We start from the raw sequence: 25,009 nt of genomic DNA, 5'->3' as shown, positions 1-25,009 counted from the left end.
TAATAACAAAACCACATATTTTGAATATTGACTATTGTCACAATATACATATAAACGTTAGGTAACAATACCGCTTAATGCTTAGTCAAGTACGAGTAAGTCAACAGGTATAAGAGAGATGAGATGTTATTTAATTTATTTAATTAAAATATTATTTGTAATGAAATAATATAAAGTTTTTTTGTCTCTACTCTCTCCTGAAAACTTTCCAAACATGGCTTTCGCAATATAGTTACATTAAAATTTAAAAAAAACTAGAACGCCCACTTTGACCCATCTTTGTCAAGGGTTGTTTTGAGCGAAAATGATGACGTCATGAGTGACGTCATAGCCGCTATCAAAACGACCCCGGTCGCCAAAGGGAACGGCAGAAGGGGACGTTTTGAGCGTTTTGGTCAAAATTAACGTCATCTGGAATGCAGCCTAAGTCTATGATTGAGGTAATACTTTATCTATGGCTCATACACACAAATCCAAAAACTATAGAGCGACCCAGTCTCTTGCTTGACAGCTGACATTAACAGTGACAACTGACAAGTTTCATTAATTTTGCGAAATTATTGTCAAAACGCGATGACGTTCGGTTGAGGACGGTGGCTTACTCGTCTAAGTCGCCGAATATTTGCGATTTATTGTGTAAAATTGTAGTATTTCTGTTAACACCCGGGACAAACAGTTAAAGCGATCATGGCGGACGATGAAAACAACCTTGACGATGGGCCGGGGCCGGGAGATATGAAAGGAGGCGGCCAGATGCGGCTTCGCGGTCGCAAAGGCGCCCTAAAGAAGAAAAACATTTACTTCGTGAAAGACCACAAGTTCATGCCGAGGTTCTTCAAGCAGCCGACGTTCTGCTCCCACTGCAAGGATTTCATATGGTGAGTTGACATTGCAATTCGCGGCGCTCCGTCGGTCATTGATTCAGAACAAAAATAGGCTATGTTTACAACGCAAACGCGCGGTAACTAGCTGCTTCCTTATGATAACACTATGGAGCTCGCTACATAACAATCGCTATTAAAATTGTGTTAGTGCTGCGTCCGCGGCTAATGTCGAAACTGACCTTAGAATATTTGATTACGTGCCTCGATTAACGGCCGTTCCCAATATTTGATCTATCTTTGGTTTTGCCCTACTAGAGATAGGAATAGCTCATATTAAACATTAGCTAATGTCAATTGTGAGCTATTCCTATCTATAGTAGGGCAAAACCAGAGATAGATCAAATATTGGGAATGGCCGTATATTGTTTCGCATAAACAGCTGATGATGATGATAAAAATTAACATAATATTAGAGCGAGCGCAACGTGAAAAATCGATAGCCATTAGGTATTCACGTAAAACGTACCTACTCAGTGGCTCTGGAAATTAAATTATACCTGTGATCGCCGCCCCGCCGCCCGCCCTGCAGCCTGCTCCCGAGCCCCGGGCAATGGAAGTTAGATCGAGAAAAACATTATTATTACCTGTTTCTAACTGACGCACATAAGATAATACGAAATAAAATACCGACGTAGTTGGTACGTAGTAGAATACAATCGGCCAAGTGCGAATCGGACTCGCGCACGAAGGGTTCCGTACCATTATAGAGCAAAATTAGGCCAAAAACTGTGTTTTTGTATGGGAGCCCCCATAAGAGTACACATAATAACTAAGGACTTTGAGAAAAAACTAAGTACCTACCTGTTGCCATTATTGATATAGAGCAAAAAAGGCAAAAAAATACGTTTGTTGTACGGAAGCTCCCCTTAAATATTAATTTTATTATGTTTTTAGTATTTGTTGCTATAGCGGCAACAAATAAACATAATCTGTGTCAACTCTAGCTATTACCGTTCTTGAGTTACAGCCTGGAGACAGACAGACAGAGACACAGACAACGAAGTCTTAGTAATTGGGTCCCGTTTTTACCCTTTGGGTACGGAACCCTAATAAAAACGAAATTATTAACAAACTAAACTCAATTTAAAAGAAAATTGAGGCTCTACCATTCCAGTCTCTTTAAGCCCCAATTAGCGCAAAAAATAATTTCGCAAAATAGAAATACTGATAGAATTTCGAGACAAATGACCGGTTACTGTGGTAATACGTCTACCTTTCACGTCTACTTGTCCACAGAACGAAACTCTTTGTATGATAACCATGCTGAGCTCGAGATTCTAAAGTCTATACTTCTATACTTAACACATATTATACATTATATGCGAAAGTGTCGGTCTGTTACCTCTTCACGCCCAAACTGCTGAACCGATTTTTCTGAAATTTCTGAAGTCTATACTAAAGTTTAAACCCTCGGGATTACAAAAGATAAGATAAAGATTGAAGATACTTTAAGCCCCAGGAAAAGACATTGGATACTTTTTATCCCGGAAATATGTACGGTTCCCATGCGATAAATGAATTTTGGCGCAACTGATGTGCGGACGTCATCTAGTCTAGTCTTCCATAAAAAATTGTCAAGTTTTTCGCTTTTCAATATCATTTTGTATATCGGCCGCGATAACCTGGTAGTGTCAGTCAACATTTACGGAAATAATTTTTATAAGCGCAAACTACCCCGTCGACGGACATCCCATTATTGGAACCATTCGGTCTTACCACAAAAGATTGAACATCTGCTGAACAGTTGTTTTGAGACCATTCTGTACTGAATTTTTCTTTAATCAACTGTTCAACGGGTGTTTAAATCTTTTGTAGTAAGACCGTTTGAGTTTTATTTAAAAAATACTAGGAGTTCCAATAATAGGATTTTCTGTAGTAGAAACTTTTAAAGTGCCAATACCTGGGTGTGTTTCCCTACTAGTTGGTACCTCTGCGCAAAATGTTGTTTTTTCCTATCCACTTTAATGACAGTGTTCCTTTGAAAACCTGTTATATCTTATCCACTGTTATCTGCACTTAATTCCACACTTTAAATGCCAATTGCTGTAGTTATCATCACTATTTTGTGAGTTGTGACGTTAATTATTCACTCAAGAATAAATTATAGCACTCCTATAGGAATTTATTGTTATAACTTATAGTATTAAAATAGCACGACGTAGTCCTTTGCGTTTAGGCTAGGTTAACTTAATATGTCAGCAAAAAACATCTTATTTTCATCATCCTTATTGTTAATATTTTTTAAATTATAATATTTTAATGGCGCTTACTGAAAACTAGCGTTGCGAACTGTCAACTGTGTTCGCAACAGATGCTGAGTAATTGCCAATTTGGTAAGACTGGGGGCCTGTTTCACCACTTTCTGATAAAGTGCCGAATTGGATATTCACAACTTTTTTGACATATTATCTGACTGAACTGATTCTCCGTACTTTGTAACGTTGTCGTTGAACGATCTGTCAAGTTAATTGGTGCATAGCCTATTTGTCACTTATCAGGAAGTGGTGAAACAGGCCCTTAATATTAAAAATGTTCTTGGTTATTTTAATGTTCATCTATTGTTTTACCAAATAAAGTTTATTTCTTTCTTTGATTCCAACGTGAAACCGGTGGTTTCGGTCACGTTGGCTAGCTTTATTGAAACTAGCCAACGCAGGTATAATTTCTAGAGTTCAAGCGTGTGCGCAGTTGCTCAAGCATAAGTGCAGTCTCCTTACCTTTATAACAAAATGGGACGTATAATCGACACGACCGGCGCGCGCCGTTAGATCAGACACAAGATTTCCTAGTCGTAGGTTACACGCTCAATCTGGCATCATTCAGTCCATCAATCTGAGATTGACGTTAGATTGATGGCAAAAAGTACAAAAAAAAAAACAGTCCATCAATCCGTGGGTTGATTCGCGTCAATCTTTATCATATTGAAGGATCAGATTGATGAGAAACTGAACGGGTAACCTCCGGGCTCCGACTTACGTCTATCGCATCTATGACGCATGAATCATCTTTATTGTCAGACAATCAGCCTATAATCTCCTTACCAAATTTGGAAGCGACAACAGGCGCTATAGTTTATATATTATTGATATAGACAAGACCGTGTCATTGATTTCGGCGCTGGATCAGCACTGCATTGATGTTATCAAATCCAGAATTCTGTTATTACATGGTGTATGTAACAATAACTGAATTCTAGAGTTGTTAACTTAATATTGGACATAGTAGACATCGACTATATTGTGAGAATGCCGTGTGCGCTTGGGCAACCATACAGGCATTAAAAATCTTGTCCTAGCCACTACAGTGTTTGAAGAGTGGTTACATTTACTTCGCTCTGAAAATACTGTAAAAATCATCCACAATGTATGCAAAGGCCTTGTTTTTTTATTAAACATGTTTCATTTATTGGAATTCAGCATATATCTGCGGGGCTAAAATGGTCGCTTTGAAGAATCATGATATGAATCATAATATGATTCATTTTTCTAAAATCGCAAAATGCAACTCTGCTTGCAATTCATTTCTGTATTTTTGTACTGATTTGACATTTGTCCGTTTGACAGTTTTGACAATTCATTTGCTAAATTGATTGAGAGGAATTGCTAAATGTGACCATTTTAGCCCCGCTGGAGTTTATTGTAAACACAACTCACGTTGAGCTATGATGGCCAACATTTGCCACTATGATTGCGCAAGCTGTCAGTAGCATATCATAAAATCAACGTCAATTGTAGGAAATCATAGACGAATATATTCTACTTGTCCATGGTCCCTTTCCAAATCTTTGAAATGTTGGACCAATGTGCAGAGTAAAGCTGCCTCTGATTTCGGCTTTCGCGTCACAAAAACTTGCATCTCCCATTCGCGTATCACCGAATCTATTCCAGAAAACTGGAGATGATCAGCTTATTATATCAGAGCTGGCGGCGTGCCAGCGCATAGGTCGTTTGACAATTCGCGGTCTGGCACGTCCGTACCACACCTGGTCTTATCCTGTCTTTTGTTTTGACGATGCTATTGAAAGACACTTCCCATAACCTTGGCTAAGGTAATGGCTTAACGTGTTTGACACTTTGATATGGGTCAAACTATGCAATCATTGGCAGTCATCCTATTTTATGCTCCATAGATTTTTCATTACAATTCTGTAAACTGCTCGATCGTTGGCAGTCATATAGGCGCGTTAGATTTTTGTTTGAAAAACCTAGGAAATCCAATATTAGGACGTAGCATGAACTCTTATGTGCCGGTAGTTGATTGTTTTACCCTATGGTAAAACACTCTTTTGTGCACTTTTTATATCCAGCAACTAATTGCTGACTATAAAAAGTGCACACAAAAGTAATATTTAAGAAATGGTTTTTATGGTGTTTTATGGTTAAATAAAATAAGGGGTCAAACGAGCAAACGGGTCACCTGATGGAAAGCAACTACCATCGCCCATGGACACTCACAATATCAGAAGAGCTGTGCAGGTGCGTTGCCGGCCTTTTAAGAGGGAATACGCTCTCTTATTGAAGGTTTGCAGGTCGTATAGGTCCGGAAAAACTGCTGGTGACAGTTCGTTCCAGAGTTTTACAGTGCGCGGCAGAAAGTTACGCGAGAAACGCACCGTGGGAGATGACTACATGTAACGGGTTACCCAGGCTTCTAAAAACCCGCTTTAAATAAAAAAGAATAAATAAATAAAAAAATAAACACGCTTGAACATGTTACAAAAACAATATGAAATACCAGTACCAACCACGTCATATAATATTATATTATTTCAAGCATAGAATAATGATTATTCTTTTGCTGACGCAAGCAAAGCAAAGAAATTACTTATATAAAAATGAATGAAATACTGAAATAGTAATTTTTTTGCCCAAATTACTGCACGTCAAAATTTTTTGCTATTTAAAGTATTTTTTGTAAGTATTTAAAACATATTTTTTGCTTTATATGTTAGTTACTGTTAGTTACCATTTTACGCCTGAAAAAGCACCATATTTTTTGTATGTTGCCATTTCACGGTTGAAATGGTCTCCACTCTGTGAATAGTCGTCTCTCTGTTGTCTGTGCTTTATCTGTTGACATAACTGGATCGTGGTTACAACAAAACAATTGTGTGCAGTTTCCTTTACGAGAACATTTTTTGTTCAACATTTTCATTGTGGGATAACATATTCTTACATTGCCCTTACATGTTGAATGTGAATAGTTTTTTTATAGTGTTTTGTGTGCTAGGAAAATGTCTGTGTGGCTTATACAAAAGGCAGAAATAAAGTTATTTATGCTACGTCCGTAAAATGCGGTTTGAAAAGGGATTAACGTTTACCGCCTAGAATGAAATTTGTTGATTAATCAAATTCAGAAGTCCTTACTGCTGTACATTCCGGATTCTATGGGACCCGATTCTCGTACCTTGGTTGCTTTGATCTAGGACAGCCAACGATCGACTTTATTCTGAAGGCCCAATTCCTTTATTGTTGCAAGGCTACGAAGCATCAAGCGGAATAATCTTAGAATCAAACTAAGATTCGTTGAGAAAGAGACGAAACGATGACGTTTTGACCACAACAATCATACTCCTTTAATTTCTTAAATCGCATATATCCTAGAATAAATTTATGGAGCTCTTAACTTTAACAATTCGGTTAATCGGGACTTAATTCATTTATTAATGATCTAACAGCCAAGTCACGGCTCGCTCGTCCATCATTCTGATTGACACTGATTAACTATTTAAAGTACGACAGTCTGAGAGCTTTGGCTCGTATGTTGGAAAGGGTTTCCCTGTTTCAGTTTATAATTGTATAATTGAGTTGTGTTCCAGATTAGTTGAAGATGCTGGAACGTGCTGTGTTCCCAAATCAATGTGTCAACAGTTGCTCTTCTACACGTATCTCACGCTTGAATCTTAAGATAGTGCTGTAAAAAGCAAAAAAGACGCTTGTGTACAAAGCTGAAGCTAAAAAAGATGAAAACTATGCTTAAGGATTTGGAAATTAAAAAAAACATCAAAATGAAACGTGAGATCTGATTGCGATGTTAACGCATAGCCTCAAACTTATCTTGAGCAATGGTTGTATCAGCCCTTGTTCTACCTACGCCTGATTTTTGGGTTTCAGGAGTTTATCTATTCACTAGAGCTTCTGATTGGCCAACTTCGAAACATTTACCCATTAAAAAGCTGTTGAATAGTCTAAATTCTAGCCAAAAATTTTCATAAACTTAGCATCCGTTTGTAGTCCCATAACTTCTGGATTCTATTCTTCTTTTTTATTAAGTTCTACTTAAAAACCCCACCACATTGCAAATATGTAAATTTAAAGAAAATAAAGATTTTTGATTTGATTTGATTTGATCCGGATGCCCATAACCCTTTGTATGCGCTATGTAGCCGCCAATAGCTTTGGCTTTGCCCACACTGTGCCTTTTTTGTTCATCAAGTGCACAGTCAACATCGCACGTGAGGCATGCCCGTGACGCTATGACACTTTTCTTTCCAACGCGGGTGGATTTTGACGCATTCAATTATTGAATATGCCAAACGAAAGTTGAATAAAAAGATGATGACGAAAATTGAAAATGAAATTGCATAGTGTGGACATAGCTAATTCGCCAATTTCACAGGCGTTAATACTAACAATTGACAAATGGCAAGTGTCAATTGGTGTGCATTTGCGTCGTGTCTGTTACATTAGTGCCTCAAAATAAACAATAACTATGATTGATGCTAACAATCGCCGTGAGTCATGCTCTGTATACACTGTCAACACGCTGCAGAAAAAATATTACATCAGGCGTCTTACGTTATCAAGATGTTTGGTTTGGTAGTCATGATCTTGTTTTACGTGCTGGAAAGCAAGAAAAAATCTTTTAATATCTTATCTCTGGCAATATCCCGCAAAAACCTGTAAGCAAATGTGTGTTGCGTTTGTCAAGAGTCTCGTTGGTAGAGGTAGTCACATCTTGGGATGCTTATTAGATGGATAGAGGATTTATGATGAGTTGTGGCGCTACGCGCGTAGTTTTTTACCGTCTGCATGATAGCGCAGCCTTATAAGATGTTGCTAAAATTATTGCATGTGTAGTTGGCATGGTCTTGCATGCGAGTGTACGCGTAGGCAGTTTGGGGAGGTAGGGTGGTGCAACACTTAGCTGAAAATGATAACCGATAGACAGACTGACATACGGGCACAATGTTGCCAGCATAGCTAGCACGGGGTTTCCCAGTCGATTCTTCGGAAGAAAGTAATGGCAGTTTCTTTCCCATGTCTACATATATTTTTCCCGAGCATGGCACCACCCATCGACTTGAGTTTCAGTGGACAAAGACAAGAAACTCTTTCCATAGCAACCAATATAGCAACGGCAATTATTTTTTTTGACATTTAGTTTCCTGGTTCTTTTTTTTAATTATGGCACCTCGTCTATAAAACCATGGCCAGTGTCGAGTAAATGGCGGCAAATTCAAAAATCGACGTGTAGCAACCTTTTCTATAGCCGGAATTATAGGTTTGATCTACGAAATACGAATAATAAAAACTAAGGAACTTTATTATTCGTAGTTTGTAGATCAAAACTATAATTCCGGCTATAGACAGGGTTGCTATACATCGATTTTTTGAATTTGCCGCCATTTACTCGACAGTGGCCATGGTTTTATAGCCAAGTGCCATAATAAAAATAAAAACAGAATCAAGAAACTAAATGTCAAAAGCGGATCGTCATGCTTGACATATAGATTTTCAAAAGCGAAAGATATCGAGATACGAAAGAAACTTTTACTCCAATGTTTTTCCGGTAAAACTGTAAAAATTTAGTTTCTTTCGTTTGTCTACGTGCTTGTGCTAGCTATGCAGGACCCGATATAGATATTTAGTCGCTACGGGCTAAGATCATTTTTGCCGCCCTTTACATACTGAAAACCATTTACAATGTGTCCCGACAACAGTGTCCGATCCTTTAATGTTATGATTTATGAATTTTTTTTTGGGATGGCTAGTTTGTAAGATATGAATAAGTTTTGCCGCCTCCCCTCCCTTAGATCGGACCCTTAATTTTGCATTTAAAATATTGAGTATCGATGTGCGGATTCGCAACCAAAATTCTTATCAGAATGTGGAATTTCTAACAATGTAAACAATAAGGATGTCACCACAATATGCCTTTAATACAGTAGTATATTTTGGTAGACTTGTGCCTTCAATGTCAAAGGCAGACTTCCGCTCATTTTCCCGTGTAGATTCAACTTTAACGACATATTTTCCTGTGCACTTTAACCGTATCAATAAGAAAATAAATTATAGGCCTTATGAGAAAAACAAAATTCCATACCTACTTTGTATCTCCTTTGATTATTTTATTAAACGAGCTTTTTCCCGCGGCTTCGCTCGCGTTAAGCAGTATTATTACATACAAACTTTCATCCCCTATTTTAACCCCTTGGAGGTAGAATAGATTAAAATCCTTTCTTAGCGGATGCCTACGTCATATCATCTACCTGCATGCCAAATTTCAGCCCGATCGGTCCAAAGGTTTGGGCTGTGCGTTGATAGATCACCATGTCAGTCACCTTTTGAGTTTTATATATATAGATTATTATTGTTGTCACATAGAGAGATGTTCCTAATCCTAAAGTTTTAGATACCGAAACCCCGAAAAATACCCCTCCCCCGGTATGCACTCAGCTTGTCACGCCGCCTTTTTCTAGACCGGCCACGGGCGGGCGGCGGCGTCCATTGCCCATTCTGTTGAGTCCCTTGCCCAGCTGTCGGAATGCATGCGGGTAACGTGACCTGCCCACTGCCACTTCAGCTTGGCCGCCCTAACTCCTTATTTTATCGAGAAGTCTATACTAATAAAGTAAATTGAAGGACTATTCTACTAATACTGTCCTACTGCAACTGGGCAAAGGTCTCCACTCTCCTCAAAGGGCTTCCACCTGTATTCTTCGCAATCTGCATTTAAAAAATTCTATCTCTTCCATTTTGTGGTTCATATACCTACACAATATCGTGTTTCATTTCTACAGAATAAAACATTACCTACACATTTATAACATGGTCCATCCATCCATGTAAAAACGTTATGGCATTGCTGTTTATTTACGTACTTGTGTTTATTACATGTGTCCAATCATAATGGGTAAGAATATACAAATGTTGGCGTTTTGATGAATGACTTTATAAATAGTTTACGTTTCTAAGTTGGTAGTACCATAGTATAAATAATAAACAGTAGACTATCTTCATACTAGACAAAGCGAATCCCACATACGTTTTAATCTTGCATGCGCCTAATTTTTCTCGAGCTTTCATGACAGGTTTTAGATAAATTAAAAATAGAATGTAGTGTACGCGCGCGTGAGTCTCATCTAAGTGAGCTCGAATTTTATTTCATGCCTTAGATAATATTATGCTACTGCATGTATTTGTAGAGTATGGCAATGGCCAAAAATACTTCAGGCATATAAAAGTGCTATTATTAGATTCGGTCCAAGCTTTGTCCAGTTGAAACACATTATCGTTAATTTCATTAGGTATATTGCGTAGTTTATTAACTAATACGTTACTAATAAAATTTTTAGGACATAAAATATACAGGGTGTAACAAAACTGATAATACTTAAGGGTGTGTACGCGCTGAAAGACCAAAAATTTTTTTTCACTTTTGTATGGGCAAGCGTCCCAGCGTCACGAGTTTCCCCATACAAAAGTGAAAAAAATTTTTGGTCTTTTAGCGCTGCTACTTTCACAGTGAACTCTCTACAAGGAACACATACAGTATTATCACTTAGTACCTGCTTAACAAATTAATCCTTCGATCATTGATTCTTGGAAATCTATCGTTATTCTATTGTGTCTCACTCACCGGTGAGTTAACTAAGAAATCATCAGGTTCTTGTAGCCTAAAATTCAGCTTATTGGCCCACGGGCCGCAGGTTAGGGATAGCTGCTCTAGAGTCTATGGTGCAATCCACGAGACACAATATTATATTCATTTGATAATTTATTCATAGTTTGTAATAAAGATTTCGGATTTGAGCCATCCTAGAGTATTCTCTAGCTAAGTTCATAGTTTTTTTTCCATTTCCTGGACGAGCAATTTTACACTTCCATTTGGCGTTCATAGCCCGGGATATAGCTTTGCACGTCCGCAAATTCCATTCCTGTTTTTTTTTTTTTAAAGAAGGCAGGTCACTGTAGCCCTGACGTCACTGCGACCCATGAGGATCTATTGTGACTTCTTCGCACTAGAGTATCATCCCCAACCCTATACTGCTCATAAATTGAACGATATGGTTGGGGTTGGTGCCACGAATTTCCTCTGTGGACGAGTATTCGTGGCGACCAAGGTGCCTGTTCCTGCTCTGTAGTAGAGCAGTTCAGTCCATTCCTGTATTATCGTCAGAATTAGTTTACAACTCTTTGATCTTATGAGGCCATTTTAGAACTCTTTCTCTAGAGTTCCACACGCCATGACAGTCAGGATTATTAAATGCGTGTCCGGCCAAAAGTCTGCATTTTTTAACCCCCGACAAAAAAGAGGGTGTTATAAGTTTGACGTGTCTGTCTGTCTGTCTGTTTGTCTGTGTGTGTATCTGTCCGTGGCATCGTAGCGTCCAAACGGGTGGACCGATTTTGATCGAGTTTTTTTTGTTTGAAAGCTGGCGTGATCGAGAGTGTTCTTAGCTATAATTCATCATCATCAGCCTGCTCAGTGTTGGACAATCAGGGTTTATCTGGTTCATGAAAGGCCGTTAGCAACTTGTAGTCGTTTGATGGGTTTTATATTTCATTCTAGTTGTGAATATAAAATATACGTATACACATAATAATGGAAAGTTGACCTGGTGTTCAATATCCAACTCCTCGCCAACTTAGAGCAGAGGTTTCGTGTTTGGGCTCATTTTGGTTGCGACAAAAAGTAAGAAGTAGATAAACACTAAATATTTACATGCTGCTACTGCAGCATCACCTGGATTCTATAGGAACAGAACTTCGTATGAACCCAAGGTAGAGGTTTCATGTTTGGGCTCATATTAACGGCCTCATCGAAAAGGACATTGATAAATGATTTATACGTGGGAGAGCCATGCTTCGGCACAAATGGGCTGGCTCGACCGGATAAATACCACGTTCTCACAGAAAACCGGCGTGAAACAGCGCTTGCGCTGTGTTTCGCCGAGTGAGTGAGTTTACCGGAGGCCCAATCCCCTAACCCCTACCCTATTCCCTTCCCTACCGTCAACTATTCCCTTCCCTTCCCTACCCTCCCCTATTACCCTATTCCCTCTTAAAAGGCCGGCAACGCACTTGCAGCTCTTCTGATGCTGCGAGTGTCCATGGGCGACGGAAGTTGCTTTCCATCAGGTGACCCGTTTGCTCGTTTGCCCCCTTATTTCATTAAAAAAAAAATGGTAATCATGAGAATATGATTTTGTTGATAGGAATTAATATTCTGCACTATAACCAACACAAGTTTAAAAAGTATGAAATAAAATTAAATTAAGAAATTAAAAAAAACCCCCGCCAAACAACTTTAAAAAGTAATGAAATAATATTTACTGCCTTTAAGTTCAAATAATTCCTAACTTGTGTAAAGTAATATTTTTGTCCATAATTTTTGTCACGGTGTGTCGGGGGATCGCCAAGTAAGCTACAACCTACAACCGCCAAGTCGCTGATTATCTCGATTCAGTTCGCTGTGAATTGATCCTTAAACTTGTTATGTGAAATCAAACATCTACATTAGCGGTCCCCCGACACACCTTGACAACAATTATGGACTAAAATATTACTTTACACAAGTTAGGAATTATTTGAACTTGAAGACAGTAAATATTATTTCATTACTCTTTAAAGTTGTTTGGCGGGGTTTTTTTTTAAATTTCTTAATGTTGAAAGCGAATGACCGCCTTCTCTCGCTGATTCGCTTGTGATTTTGGGTGTTCGGCTTTTTTGCCGAAATTTTCGGCCTTTTTACCCAAATGTCTGGCCAAACTGTCTAGGCTATCAATCTGGCAACTCGAACCACGTAGTAGGTTGTCGTAACGTATATACACAAGGCCGACCTTTATTCGCCTGATCCACGTGTGGTTTTTGGGTGTCCGGCTTTTTACCCAAATTTCGGCCGTTTTACCCAAATGTCCAGCCAATCTGTCTAGTCACTAGTGGATCATAAAACCTAGTTTTACTAATCACGTAATAGACTGTCGTTACATATTATACAAGGCCGACTTTGACTCGCCTGATACACGTGTTTTTGGGTGTCCGGCTTGTTACCCAAATTTCGTCCGTTTTACCCAAATGTCCATCCAATCTGTCTAGTCACTAGTGGATCATAAAACCTAGTTTTACTAATCACGTAATAGACTGTCGTTACATATTATACAAGGCCGACTTTGACTCGCCTGATACACGTGTTTCTGGGTGTCCGGCTTGTTACCCAAATTTCGGCCGTTTTACCCAAATGTCCAGCCAATCTGTCTAGTCACTAGTGGATCATAAAACCTAGTTTTACTAATCACGTAATAGACTGTCGTTACATATTATACAAGGCCGACTTTGACTCGCCTGATCCACGTGTGGTTTTTGGGTGTCCGGCTTTTTACCCAAATTTCGGCCGTTTTACCCAAATGTCCAGGCAATCTGTCTAGTGTATCATAAATCCTAGTTTTACTAATCGCGTAATAGGCTGTCGTTACATATACAAGGCCGACCTTGACTCGCCTGATCCACTTGTTTTTGCATCCGTGACGTCACCGCGTGATTGTTTGTACATCTGTTTGCATATTGATAAGTCCGACCTGCCCAACGGTTTCTTATCGTAAAGACATTTTTGTACTAACTTTCTATGTAGCGTTTCAATAGCATTCAGAATTCCGGAAATAAATAAAAGAAATGGAGAAATTAATTAAAAAAAAGTCGAACTAAAAATTATCGCAACGTCGAAAATATGTCGAAAATGTTATACATGCTATAATCAAAATAACGAGCACAAATTTTGGACATTTTATGTAAAGTTTTGTGCCGTTTAAACTTTTCCATTAAACAACGCTATATTTTAATACTAAATAATAAAATTTACAGTAATTATCAATATTAACATATTGCCATAGTTGACTGTCGAATACTTTTAGTCACTTCATGAAAGTAAGTAAATCATATTCATAAAGCAAGTATTCATGGAGGACTAAGCTAATAAATATAATATTTTCAGAGAAATATCAACTTTTCAGATGAGTGACCTTAATAAGGTAAGGTGTACAAATATTGTAATTTTCAAAAGAGTCGCCATATTCAACGTTATAATAAGATGCAAATTATAAATTAAAAGCGGTAAAAGGTAAACATTTTGGACCTTAGATTTTAATGGCGGAGCCACAATATGAACATAAGACAGTAGAGTGACTCGGCTGTATTCGTGAAATCAAATTTTCTCACATGTTTCCACCATTTAAGTCTACGTTAATAGATAATTATTATGATTACCTTCGATTTTTTGCGAAAATCTATTACGAAGCTGAGTATAGCTAAAGTATGAAAAATCGATATCTATCGTGGGTTATCCTAGACGAATATAGATATATCTACAGGTTTATAATCGCTCGTATTGGTCCAATATGGATTAACGTAGAGAGGACGCATTAATCAAGCAAGTAGTATGTGTGCGCGCCGTATATTCTCCTTTATTTTGCTACTTAAAGTCATAATGTGGCGGTAGCACATATAGCACCACAATCCTGCATCGCGCTATCGAAGTTTTCTAAGTATAAAGTACGTCGGTAAATAACGACTGCTGAAATCAAAGCTAATACTTAAAGCTATTTTTATGACGCCTATCGCCCGACGACGATTATTACGACCCACGTGCGTCGAATTTAGGCGTTCTTCTCCTAAGGAGCTCAGACGTAGAAATCAAACGCTATAATTAAGCAAAATTTGCTACATAAAGTTATCTGAAATGACGTTAATGCGTGCGTGATCTCTATTTAGACGTTTAAGATGTATATTTAAGAGTACTGCATTAATTTATACTGTGGCAGAGCCAACATTTGCAGAGCTCCGCGCTGAGTTTATGCGCTAATAAAGATAATTGGGTTCTTTGTTGTTTGTTTTTTATCTTTGCGGTAACGACAGGGGCGGTAATTACTATAATGATATACGTGTCATTTTATTGGCGTGGTTATGCAGCTTTTGACATGATAAACTAGTTCCAACTGGTTTGTCATCTCCAAAAAAACTGACCAAATTACACGAACTAGCTAGTCGATCTAAACTTCAGGCGGCATCTTACAATTTTAGCGATTTAGTCAAGTTTTAGTCATTTTACAAATTTCAGAGTGAAGTGTGAGTTGTGACTGAACTGACTGACTAATGCACGTATCCAGTAAACTTTACAAACTTTTTAAACTTTACTTCAACTCTATACATTTTGATCGGAGATTCCATAAAGAAGCGACAAAGTAAAGGTTTTGGCTAAAGGGCCAGGCCAATAGTATTCGTGCTAGTGAAGGTCTCATTGTCAGTTGATTAATCGCGTCTAACAATGGCGGTATAGCGATTACGATCGATCACTCCTATAGTTGCAAAACTTCTGAAAAATTCCGAATAATTCCGGAATACTTCTGGGAAAGTTTCTTTAAATTTGAATTATTCAAAATGAATTTAATAAAAAAAAATATGAATTTTTATTTATGCTGAAAAATCGTATTTTTCATCAATCATCGATCGCCGCCGCGCATAGAGCGTCGCCCGCCGGCCGCTATCACCGCTTCGCACGCGCCGACTGCCACGGCGAAATATTCGACGGAAACATTCGATTGCGGGGTACGAATCTTTCCGCGGGGTGAGGGAAAACTTCTCCGGGGAGCATCTCCCTTCCGCACCGCCGTCGCCCGCTCGTACGGGCGAGCGAGTCGTGCGAGCGGGCGACGGCGGCGCGGAAGGGAGATGCTCCCCGGAGAAGTTTTCCCTCACCCCGCGGAAAGATTCGTACCCCGCATTCGAATGTTTCCGTCGAATATTTCGCCGGAATAATTCAATGGAAATATACGTGTTTGTTTGTGGTTTGTGGTGGTTGAGTGAATTATTTGTTCAGTGGCACATTACGTACTTAAGTAAAATATAAATTGTTTATCTATACCTACTTCTAGGTTTAATATTATAAATGCGAAAGTGCGTCTGTTTGCCTGTCTGTCTGTTACCTCTTCACGCTCGAACCGCTGAACCAATTTGGCTGAAAATTGACATGGAAATACTTTGAGTTCCGAGAAAGGACATAGGATAGTTTTTATCCTGGAAAAATGTACGGTTCCCGCGCGATAAACGAATTTTGGCGCAACGGAGTTGCGGGCGTCATCTAGTTTTATCATAAATTAGTAATGGCCAATGGGATTGATTAATCTATACTTACCTACTTATTACTTATATCCATACTATCCATACTAATATATCCTATTGTAAGTAAATCAGAATAAAAACCATAAAAAATAAACGAACTTATATGATTAGGTATTATCAAAGAAAAGTAACAAGCCGTTACCAGCCGCTATTTATCGCTAGTAATGATAATAAACCAAAAAAGCCGTTTCTCGCCGCTTGGCTAATAATGTTAGTAACCGGCATCACATATTCTAAGATACACAACTAAAGATAAATAGTTTACAACTTCCAAGCGCAATTTTCCTCGTTTTTTTTGACAGTTGAAATATTCCCAAAGTTTCGGAATATTTCGGAATACTTCCGAAGTATTCGACGGGAATAATTCGGAATCTTTCCCGCCAGCATCTATAATCACTCCGACTCGATTGTCGTGTTTATTAATTCCGATGTATCGAGTCATAAATACTTCATGATTGATCGAATGAGTGAATATTTTAAGAATCGATGTATTGAAAAAAAATAAGGGTAAGTACACAAAAGTATTTTTGACATTAATGGCCTGTTTTACCACTTCCTGATAAGTAGATACTATCCCTAACTTATCTTACAGATACTACATACTCTATCTGTCAGATAAGTTGTGGATAGCCTATCCGGCACTTACCAGAAAGTGGTGAAACAGGACCTTAATTAACTGTCATCGTCATTGCAATTGATTTAAAATACCAATTAATGTAAGAGCCAGCGACAGCCAAACTTTCGTCATTTTATAAAAGCTGCAAGTTTTGCCTGAATATGACCCCTATGGAGGTAAGAACGACCAGCAGGGCTAGCATAATAGTAGACATGGGAAAGAATCGAATACTGACAGATTTTATCGACAAAATGGCGATTTCCATTGTCTGTTACTTTGTCTTGTCTAACTGTCACTTCTATTCTTCCGTAGAAAGAAACCGTTTCTATGATGACCGTGCTACGCCTGCAGCAGCTATGGAGTTTTGGTCGCGGTTACTTTAGGAATTCCAGTTCTGAAAGTCTACCTGACATTCGATAAAGGATAAAGCTCATTTTTAGGGTTCCATACCCAAAGGGTAAAAACGGGACCCTATTACTAAGACATCGATGTCTGTCCGTCTGTCTCCAGGCTGGAACTCAAGCACCGCTATAACTAGAAATAATACTTCTGTCACAGATTATGTTTTTCGGTTGTCGCTACAATACTAAAAACAAAATAAAATTAATATTTAAGGGTGGCTCCCTTACAACGAACGTAATTTTTTCGCCCTTTTTCGCTAGGCACATGATATTTCCACGAAGGCCTTAATTGTATGTCTACTTCAATAATTATTAATAATATTAAAATAAAATCAAAATTTAAGGGTGGCTCCCATACAAAAAACACAATTTTTGACCTATTTTTCCTCTATAAGCGCACGGAACCCTACGGAAGTCCAACTCGCACTTGGCTGATCATTTATCTTTTTTCTTCATGATAAGTGTAGGAAGCTCGTATTCCATTTCTGGACACTTATGAGTTATGACACTTGCAATTCACATTGAAATGAAAATTACTTTGGATTCATGAGGCTGAAAAGGCACTAAGGTTTTTAAAATTAAAATGTTCCTAGTTTATAAATTAACTAACGACCCGCCCCGGCATCGCACGGGTATAAAATATATAGCCACTGAAAAAATTATTAAAATCGATTATACATATAGCCTATGATCCTTCACGTGGTCTACTTCTTATCTGTGCCAAATAACATAAAAATTGCTCCAGTAGTTCGCGAGATATTCACTTTTAAATAATTTCACCCGTTTTTTCCACATTCTCCTATTAGTCTTAGCGTGATAAAATATAGCCTGTAGCTTTCCTCAATAAATTGCCTATCTAACACTGAAAGAATTTTTCAAATCGGACCAGTAGTTTCTTAGATTAGCGCGTTCAAGTTAGCCCTTTCAAATAATTTTCCCCGTTTTTTTTCACATTTTCCTCTATTTCTTCGCTCTGTGTGTGACTGAAAGCGTACCAGCCGAACCTTTGCGCCTGCTATTTTATAGTTTTTTGATCGTCGTTTTTTATACATCAATTAAATCGAGTCAAAAAACAAATTGCCCTAGATATATTCTTTGTCTTTAATTCAGTGCAAAAATTATCTGAAAATTCCAAATAATTTGGACATACTGTGGAAAATTCGTTAAAAGAAGAGGTAAGTTTGGGATTTTTTTCTATCGAGTGTAGTTCATGATATTGTGTAATGGAATATAAATTCCACTGTGTTAGATCCTTAACTAACACATATATTTTTTCAGAATTTAAATTACTATATTTTTGTGTCTACTATCACTTTTAAATCTTAAAAATCGTCCGTTTTTGGGAATACAGGGCCTTAAAGGGAACGAAGGGACTTGAGGGAAAAAAGCGACTTTGTTTTATAATATGTATAGACTAAGCTTTGTTTTATTTCTTACTTTAAAAATAATTTAAAATATTTTTGTTTTTAAATCTCATTCTGGTTTATGCGATGTTTTGCCATTCTGCCGCACCTGTTACAACAATAATGTTATAACATCTCTTCAACGCATTGTCATTGGAATGTTATTTGGAAATAACACCTGGGCCCTTGGCCAAGGCACTTCGCTAATTTTATGACTGACTATGATGAATTTTATGATGACAAAAATACGGAAAAATTTGACGACTACTATATTACACATGCTGATAACAATTTCGGCAAATCTTCTACAAAGTAATTTAAGATGGCTTACAATAGAAATAGAATTTAACTAGAGATATCTACAAAATACTGAACAGTAAAGGTTACGGGGTTGCCATGACAACGGGGTACTTGTAATTCGCCAATTATTTTTGATCCGGTTAAGTAGAGGACCGGGAGGATACTTCGATTTTATTGGACTCTAACAATTGCCTTTAGAAATGTCAATAGTAATATCCAAACATCCATACTTTTTGACATGGGAGAGCCATGCTTCGGCACGAATGGGCCGGCTCGACCGGAGAAATACCACGTTCTCACAGAAAACCGGCGTGAAACAGCGCTTGCGCTGTGTTTCGCCGAGTGAGTGAGTTTAGCGGAGGCCCAATCCCCTACCCTATTCCCTTCCCTACCCTCCCCTATTCCCTTCCCTTCCCTACCCTCCCCTATTCCCTTCTCTTCCCTATCCTCCCCTCTTCCCTTCCCTTCGCATCCCTACCCTCCCCTATTACCCTATTCCCTCTTAAAAGGCCCGCAACGCACCTGCAGCTCTTCTGATGCTGCGAGTGTCCATGGGCGACGGAAGTTGCTTTCCATCAGGTGACCCGTTTGCTCGTTTGCCCCCTTATTTCATTAAAAAAAAACTCTATTTATAATGTTATAAATGTGAAATCTGTCTGTCTGTTACCTCTTCACGCCCAAAGCGCTGAACTGATTTTGTTGAAATTTCGTATGGAGATACTGAGAGTCCCGGTAAAGGACTTAGGATACTTTTATCCCGGTAAAATATACGGTTCCCGCGCGATAAATTAATTTTGGCGCAACGGAATTGCAGGTGTCATCTAGTATAGTAATTTAGTATTTACGCTAAACGAGTAAACACCTAGCCGGAGACCAACTCAATTTCCTTATGCACGTTATGGCGGGAAATAATTAATGGCGTTAGCACCAAATGGCCGACACCGCAAGATGGCCGACGTCAAATGCAAGTTACATATTTTAGAAAATGAAAATCGGAGCATTTGCAGTTTAATTTATTTCTGGACGTTTCTAAGGGTAGGTTGCACCAACTTACTTTAACTATAACTACAGTGCAAAATGTCAAGTCTTTGGTTAAGGACGCCATATTTAACGATAATCATAACCGCTCAAACTTATATCGTTTTTTTTTTGTGAAAATTTATTATGGCTCACGGTGTTGTTATAACAAATATTTTTCCTGTCGATTTTTACGGATGATTCATTTTTTATACTCTCAACCCCATTAATTGTAGCTATAACAAAAAATAAAAGCAACAGACCTCTTTCAAATTCCGTGGTCAAAGTTAAGGTTAAAGTTAGGTTAGCCTTAACTATAACCATAACTTTGACCATAACTGTAACTATAACCACACCAGCTCTGGTGCAACCCACTCTAAATCCTCATTCTTACTAATATTTTAAATGCAGAATGTGTGTATTACTGTCGGTTTGTCATCTCTTTGCGCTTAGATTACTGACTGATTAAGATGTAATTTGGTTTGGAGATATTTTAAGACCCGGGAAAGGGCATAGTTTTTATCGCGGCAAAATGTACTGCGGGGCTAAAATGGTCACATTTAGCAATTCCTCTCGATCAATTCAGCAAATGAATTGTCAAAACTGCCAAACTGCCAAATGTCAAATCAGTACAAAAATACAGAAATGAATTGCAAGCAGAGTTGCATTTTGCGATTTTAGAAAAATGAATCATATTATGATTCATATCATGATTCTTCAAAGCGACCATTTTAGCCCCTCTGTTCCTCTGCGATAAAAAAAATTCTGGGCAACGGAGTCGTGGGCATCAATTCATTTATTATAAACTCGATGGCTTTCCTTTGCCTGTAAAGATTAATAAAAAATTGAGTTTAGGCAAATTTTTACAAATTTGTATCTGCGTCACATTATTCCGTTCCCTCATTTCTTTTTGCCTAACTCTCTCGCTGTTTGTTCTGCGAAGTATACTCATATTGTATTAATACCTAGATCGTGAGAATCGCAGACACAATAGATTTTCAATTGTTATGCGACAGCCGGGTGCCGCTTGGGGATTGATGAGTTCAGTAGTATACATTTTCTTAAAAAAATCTCTTTGTTTCTCTTTGTCTGAAATTATTTTTAACTAGATGATGCCTGCAACACCGTTGCGCCAAAATTCGTTTATCGCGCGAGAACCGTACATTTTTCCGGGATAAAAAGTATCCCATGTCCTTTCCCGGGACTCAAAGTATCTCCATGCCAAATTTCAGCAAAATCGGTTCAGCGGTTTGAGCGTGAAGAGGTAACAGACAGACAGATAGACAGACACACTTTCGCATTTATAATATTAGTATGGAAGTATGGATTCCAGTCATTTTATCAGCACAAAAGCGGCTCACACTGATTACTCTCAACGGTTTGTGATAAAATCAAAACTCGTCACAGTTCATTCTGCACTCGGTACATTGATATCACATTGATGCATTATGAAAACGATAAGCCGCCATTGCAGAATTGCATGATATTACGCAAATTAAAATAGAAAAATTGTTATTTAAAAAGTACGTGTTTAATACTATAAGGTGTTCGGGCGAACGTTGTTTTGCTGGATGGACAGTGTGACAATAATAAGCCTAAGAGCAGTGGCGGCCTTATCCATTGCGAGGCCCCGGGCGGGATCTTTGCGAGGCCTTGGGGGCTGGTCTTTGCGAGGCCCTTTATCCTACAAAAATGGCGAGACCCCTGCAAGAGCGAAGCCCCGGGCGATTGCTAGCCTAGGCCTAGCCTGCGGCCCTAGGGGGTAGCGAACAGAGGTTCGCTACCCCCTAGGGCCGCCACTGCCTAAGAGCTGAGCAGAGTCCATCAACGTTCTTAGAAAATTTTACTCCGCTGTGTCTCCGCTGTTAATGACAGCTGAAATAGGAAGATACAAAATCAATAGTTCATTGACCGAATTTCAAAATGTTTCGAATTTTTAAATTGCTTTACATGATCATCTGTAATATCAATATTAATGAAAAACTGAATGTTAAATTAAGATGCAGCAAACTTCAGGACTAACACTAGTGACTGTTACTCAAAAACTCGATAGCATACAATTTTCTCGATAGAAAAAAAATTGCTTCCAAATCACCTATAATTAACACGTTAAACTGCTAGTATTCGAGTAATACATTAAAATAAAGCTTGAAACTTTAGAATAATTAATTAATTACATCATAGATAAGGCAGGGATTATGTTACATATTATGTGTAAATCGGCCCAGTATTTTACGAATTACGAGCCTATCTGATGCAAACAGACAAGTAGCGAAGTATTCCTTTAAATAATTTATAGATACTCGTAAAAATATAATAATTACCTTATAGATAAGGCAGGGATTATGTTACATATTTTTTTTAATAACTGAATAGATATCCTTTAAAAAAAAAGAATACCTAACCCGCTAACTTGGCGACGATTCCGCGTCGTACTTTTTCACCTAGCATATGAAAGACGGGCGTGAGTGTGAAGAGAGAAGGACGATGTTTGATTTTTTGGGTTGGTCGCCCCCTTAAGCTGAAGTACCTAAGTTAGTAATTATTTATTAATCTGTATTCAAGTTAAGTGGGTATTCAGAAAATTCTGAATTACCTATTATTTAACGGGAAGATTCTGGAAAAGGAAAATATGTGAAATGAAAACTAAACTTTCCTTGTTATCTCATTATGAATTACAAGTGGTGAAGCCAAAAGTTATTTACGTTGCCGACGCGCCCGAAGCGTCAGCCGGGAACATTTTGTGTCAGCCAACATTTTGTGTCAGGCAACATTTTGTAAAGGTTTCGGATTATGTCAAACGTACGTATTACTTTGTGCGATGCCTAAGGTTAATTAAGACTTAATAGGGGTTAAAGGTATTTTTGGTGTTGTTGTTTAATTATTCGTCACCTAGACTAGACATAATATAGACTAACCGCCGTACTCAGAGACATGTAATTACGATTAACCTTCAATTTAATGAAGAGTTTGACAGATAATGTATGGGGCTTATGTCATTTTTTTTTAATTAATTACATTTAAGTAATTAATGGTCCACTCTGAGTGCGGCAGTTAGAATATCAAAAGTAAATCAAAAATCAATTAATTTAAGGTATGACAATTTTCTTAACTTGCGTTCAAATCAAAATAATAAGATAGCACGTGTCCGTTGTTGTAACTAAGACAACTCCATACAATTACGCACACAAATGCATGAAACTATACTTACTACTTCGCATTATCCTTCGTGTGCATTAGAATGACTGCATTGTTTGACTTAAATATTATAATTTGTAAGAATGAAAATACTGGCTTTATTTTGTTGTAGTCTATAAACTTTTTATTCTACGTGAAAACTTTGTTTACAGGCGTTTACCCACACAGATGCATAAAAGTATGCTACGTTCACTTAATAATTTGTACGTCTGGCAGTATAGTAGGCCACAAAAAACTGTTCATTTTGTGATACAACTATGTCACGATATGTTATGATATAACACTTTTAATTCGGACAGAGAACTTTGTTAATAGTTTACAAGTCCTTAACCACACACACGTACAAAACTATGCTACTTTGCTTTATCTTTCTTACTGACCATGTAGAACTCACACACGTATAAAATAACCCCATTTTGTTATATAACTCTGCTATGCTTTTTATTCGATCTCAGCATATACGCACACAGATGCACAAAACTATGCTTATTTTTCGTAAGTGTTCGACTGACCGTGCAGGCATTGTTTCACTCACACATACATAAAAGTTGGCCCCATTTTGTTATAGCACTTTGCTATATTTTTATTCGGTCTCAGAATGGGCGTTCATAATTAAAAATGCATCGTTACCCGGGGTCGCGTGCCGGCCATACAATATTCCGTTATAAACTTACATTATTAACTTTATTAAATTGTTGCTCACGGCCGAGGAAGCCTTAATAGCTTAATGTTTTATGATCCAGATCGCTATTAGTATCAATAACTTATGCTTTTATATAATGAAGATGGCTTAATCTAGCTAACTAGGTAAGCTATAAAATTGTCTATGGTCGATACGCATGCCTTATAATTTTTACTATTAAAATGAATTTTAACCGTTTTCAAAAAAGAAGGTTCTATGTATTCGACTGTATGTCTAATTGTATGTTTGGCAGCAATTATTGTTTCACCAACTTCTGATGCTATTTGAGGAAGGTTTTCATTCATTTTTGATTTGGTTTTCATGAAACGCGGATTTTAAATTCATTGCGCGTTTCATGAAAACCGAATCAAATTGGAACAATAAAGTTTTCTTCAACGGCCGCTCCCATCGTTGAAAACCTTATATCGATTGAAAAGGGGTAGCTGTCATCGGTGAAGTCAAACCGGTCAAGAGCGAGTCGCACTTGAACGAAGGGTTCCGTAGAGAACTGCAAAAATATACTTTTGTTGTGCAGTGCCTAAAAGATGCGTGAGGCTCCGTCCGCAGATTCCGGGGTAATCGAACGTTTTCCCGCGACAAAATGTATCCTTCGTCATTCGCCGTAGTCTGCTTTATATGTGTGCAAAATTTTGTGTAAATCGGCCCAGTATTTTACGAATTATGAGCTTATCTGATGCAAACAGACAAGTAGGAAAGTATTCCTTTAAATAATTTATATATACTCGTAGAAAACGAAAAGGTAATATCAGTAAGGTTGGCGCTCGATCGAACAAAAGACATAAAAAGTTTACGCACGCACACATACATATACGTATTTTAACCACGTGTGAAGTTATTAATTTTCTTTCTGTTGTTTCGTTTTCGACGGCCTTTCAGCCGGATGTTTGTTTTTGGTACGGAACCCTAAAAGCGGTCGTGTACCCGGGTTCTGGGGGCAGGACTACTGTCTACTTTATATCCCATTAGCAGGTGACCTTCAGCTTGAAGGCCGCGATCATTAAATATGGATCCCCGAAAACGTAGCGGTTTGGGGTAGGCTTTCATATACCTGTACGGTAGAAGATGTAGTTGCTTTACGATCTTATTGGTAGT

At 38.0% G+C, this 25,009-nt stretch overlaps 1 protein-coding gene across 1 annotated transcript in view; it reads left to right on the top strand.

Moving 5' to 3' along the window:
- The first annotated feature begins 580 nt into the window (after positions 1-580).
- Positions 581-25,009, top strand: part of LOC121732852 (protein kinase C, brain isozyme) — a 246,177-nt gene continuing 221,748 nt past the window's right edge. Inside the window, exon 1 of the mRNA XM_042122839.1 lies at positions 581-878. Within this exon, the coding sequence (XP_041978773.1) occupies positions 688-878 (191 nt within the window). The 5' untranslated portion in view covers positions 581-687. The remainder of the gene's footprint in view (positions 879-25,009) is intronic.

Source organism: Aricia agestis, chromosome 13 (genome assembly GCF_905147365.1).
Source record: "Aricia agestis chromosome 13, ilAriAges1.1, whole genome shotgun sequence".
NCBI lineage: Eukaryota > Metazoa > Arthropoda > Insecta > Lepidoptera > Lycaenidae > Aricia > Aricia agestis.
This window is presented reverse-complemented; position numbering and strand designations above follow the sequence as displayed.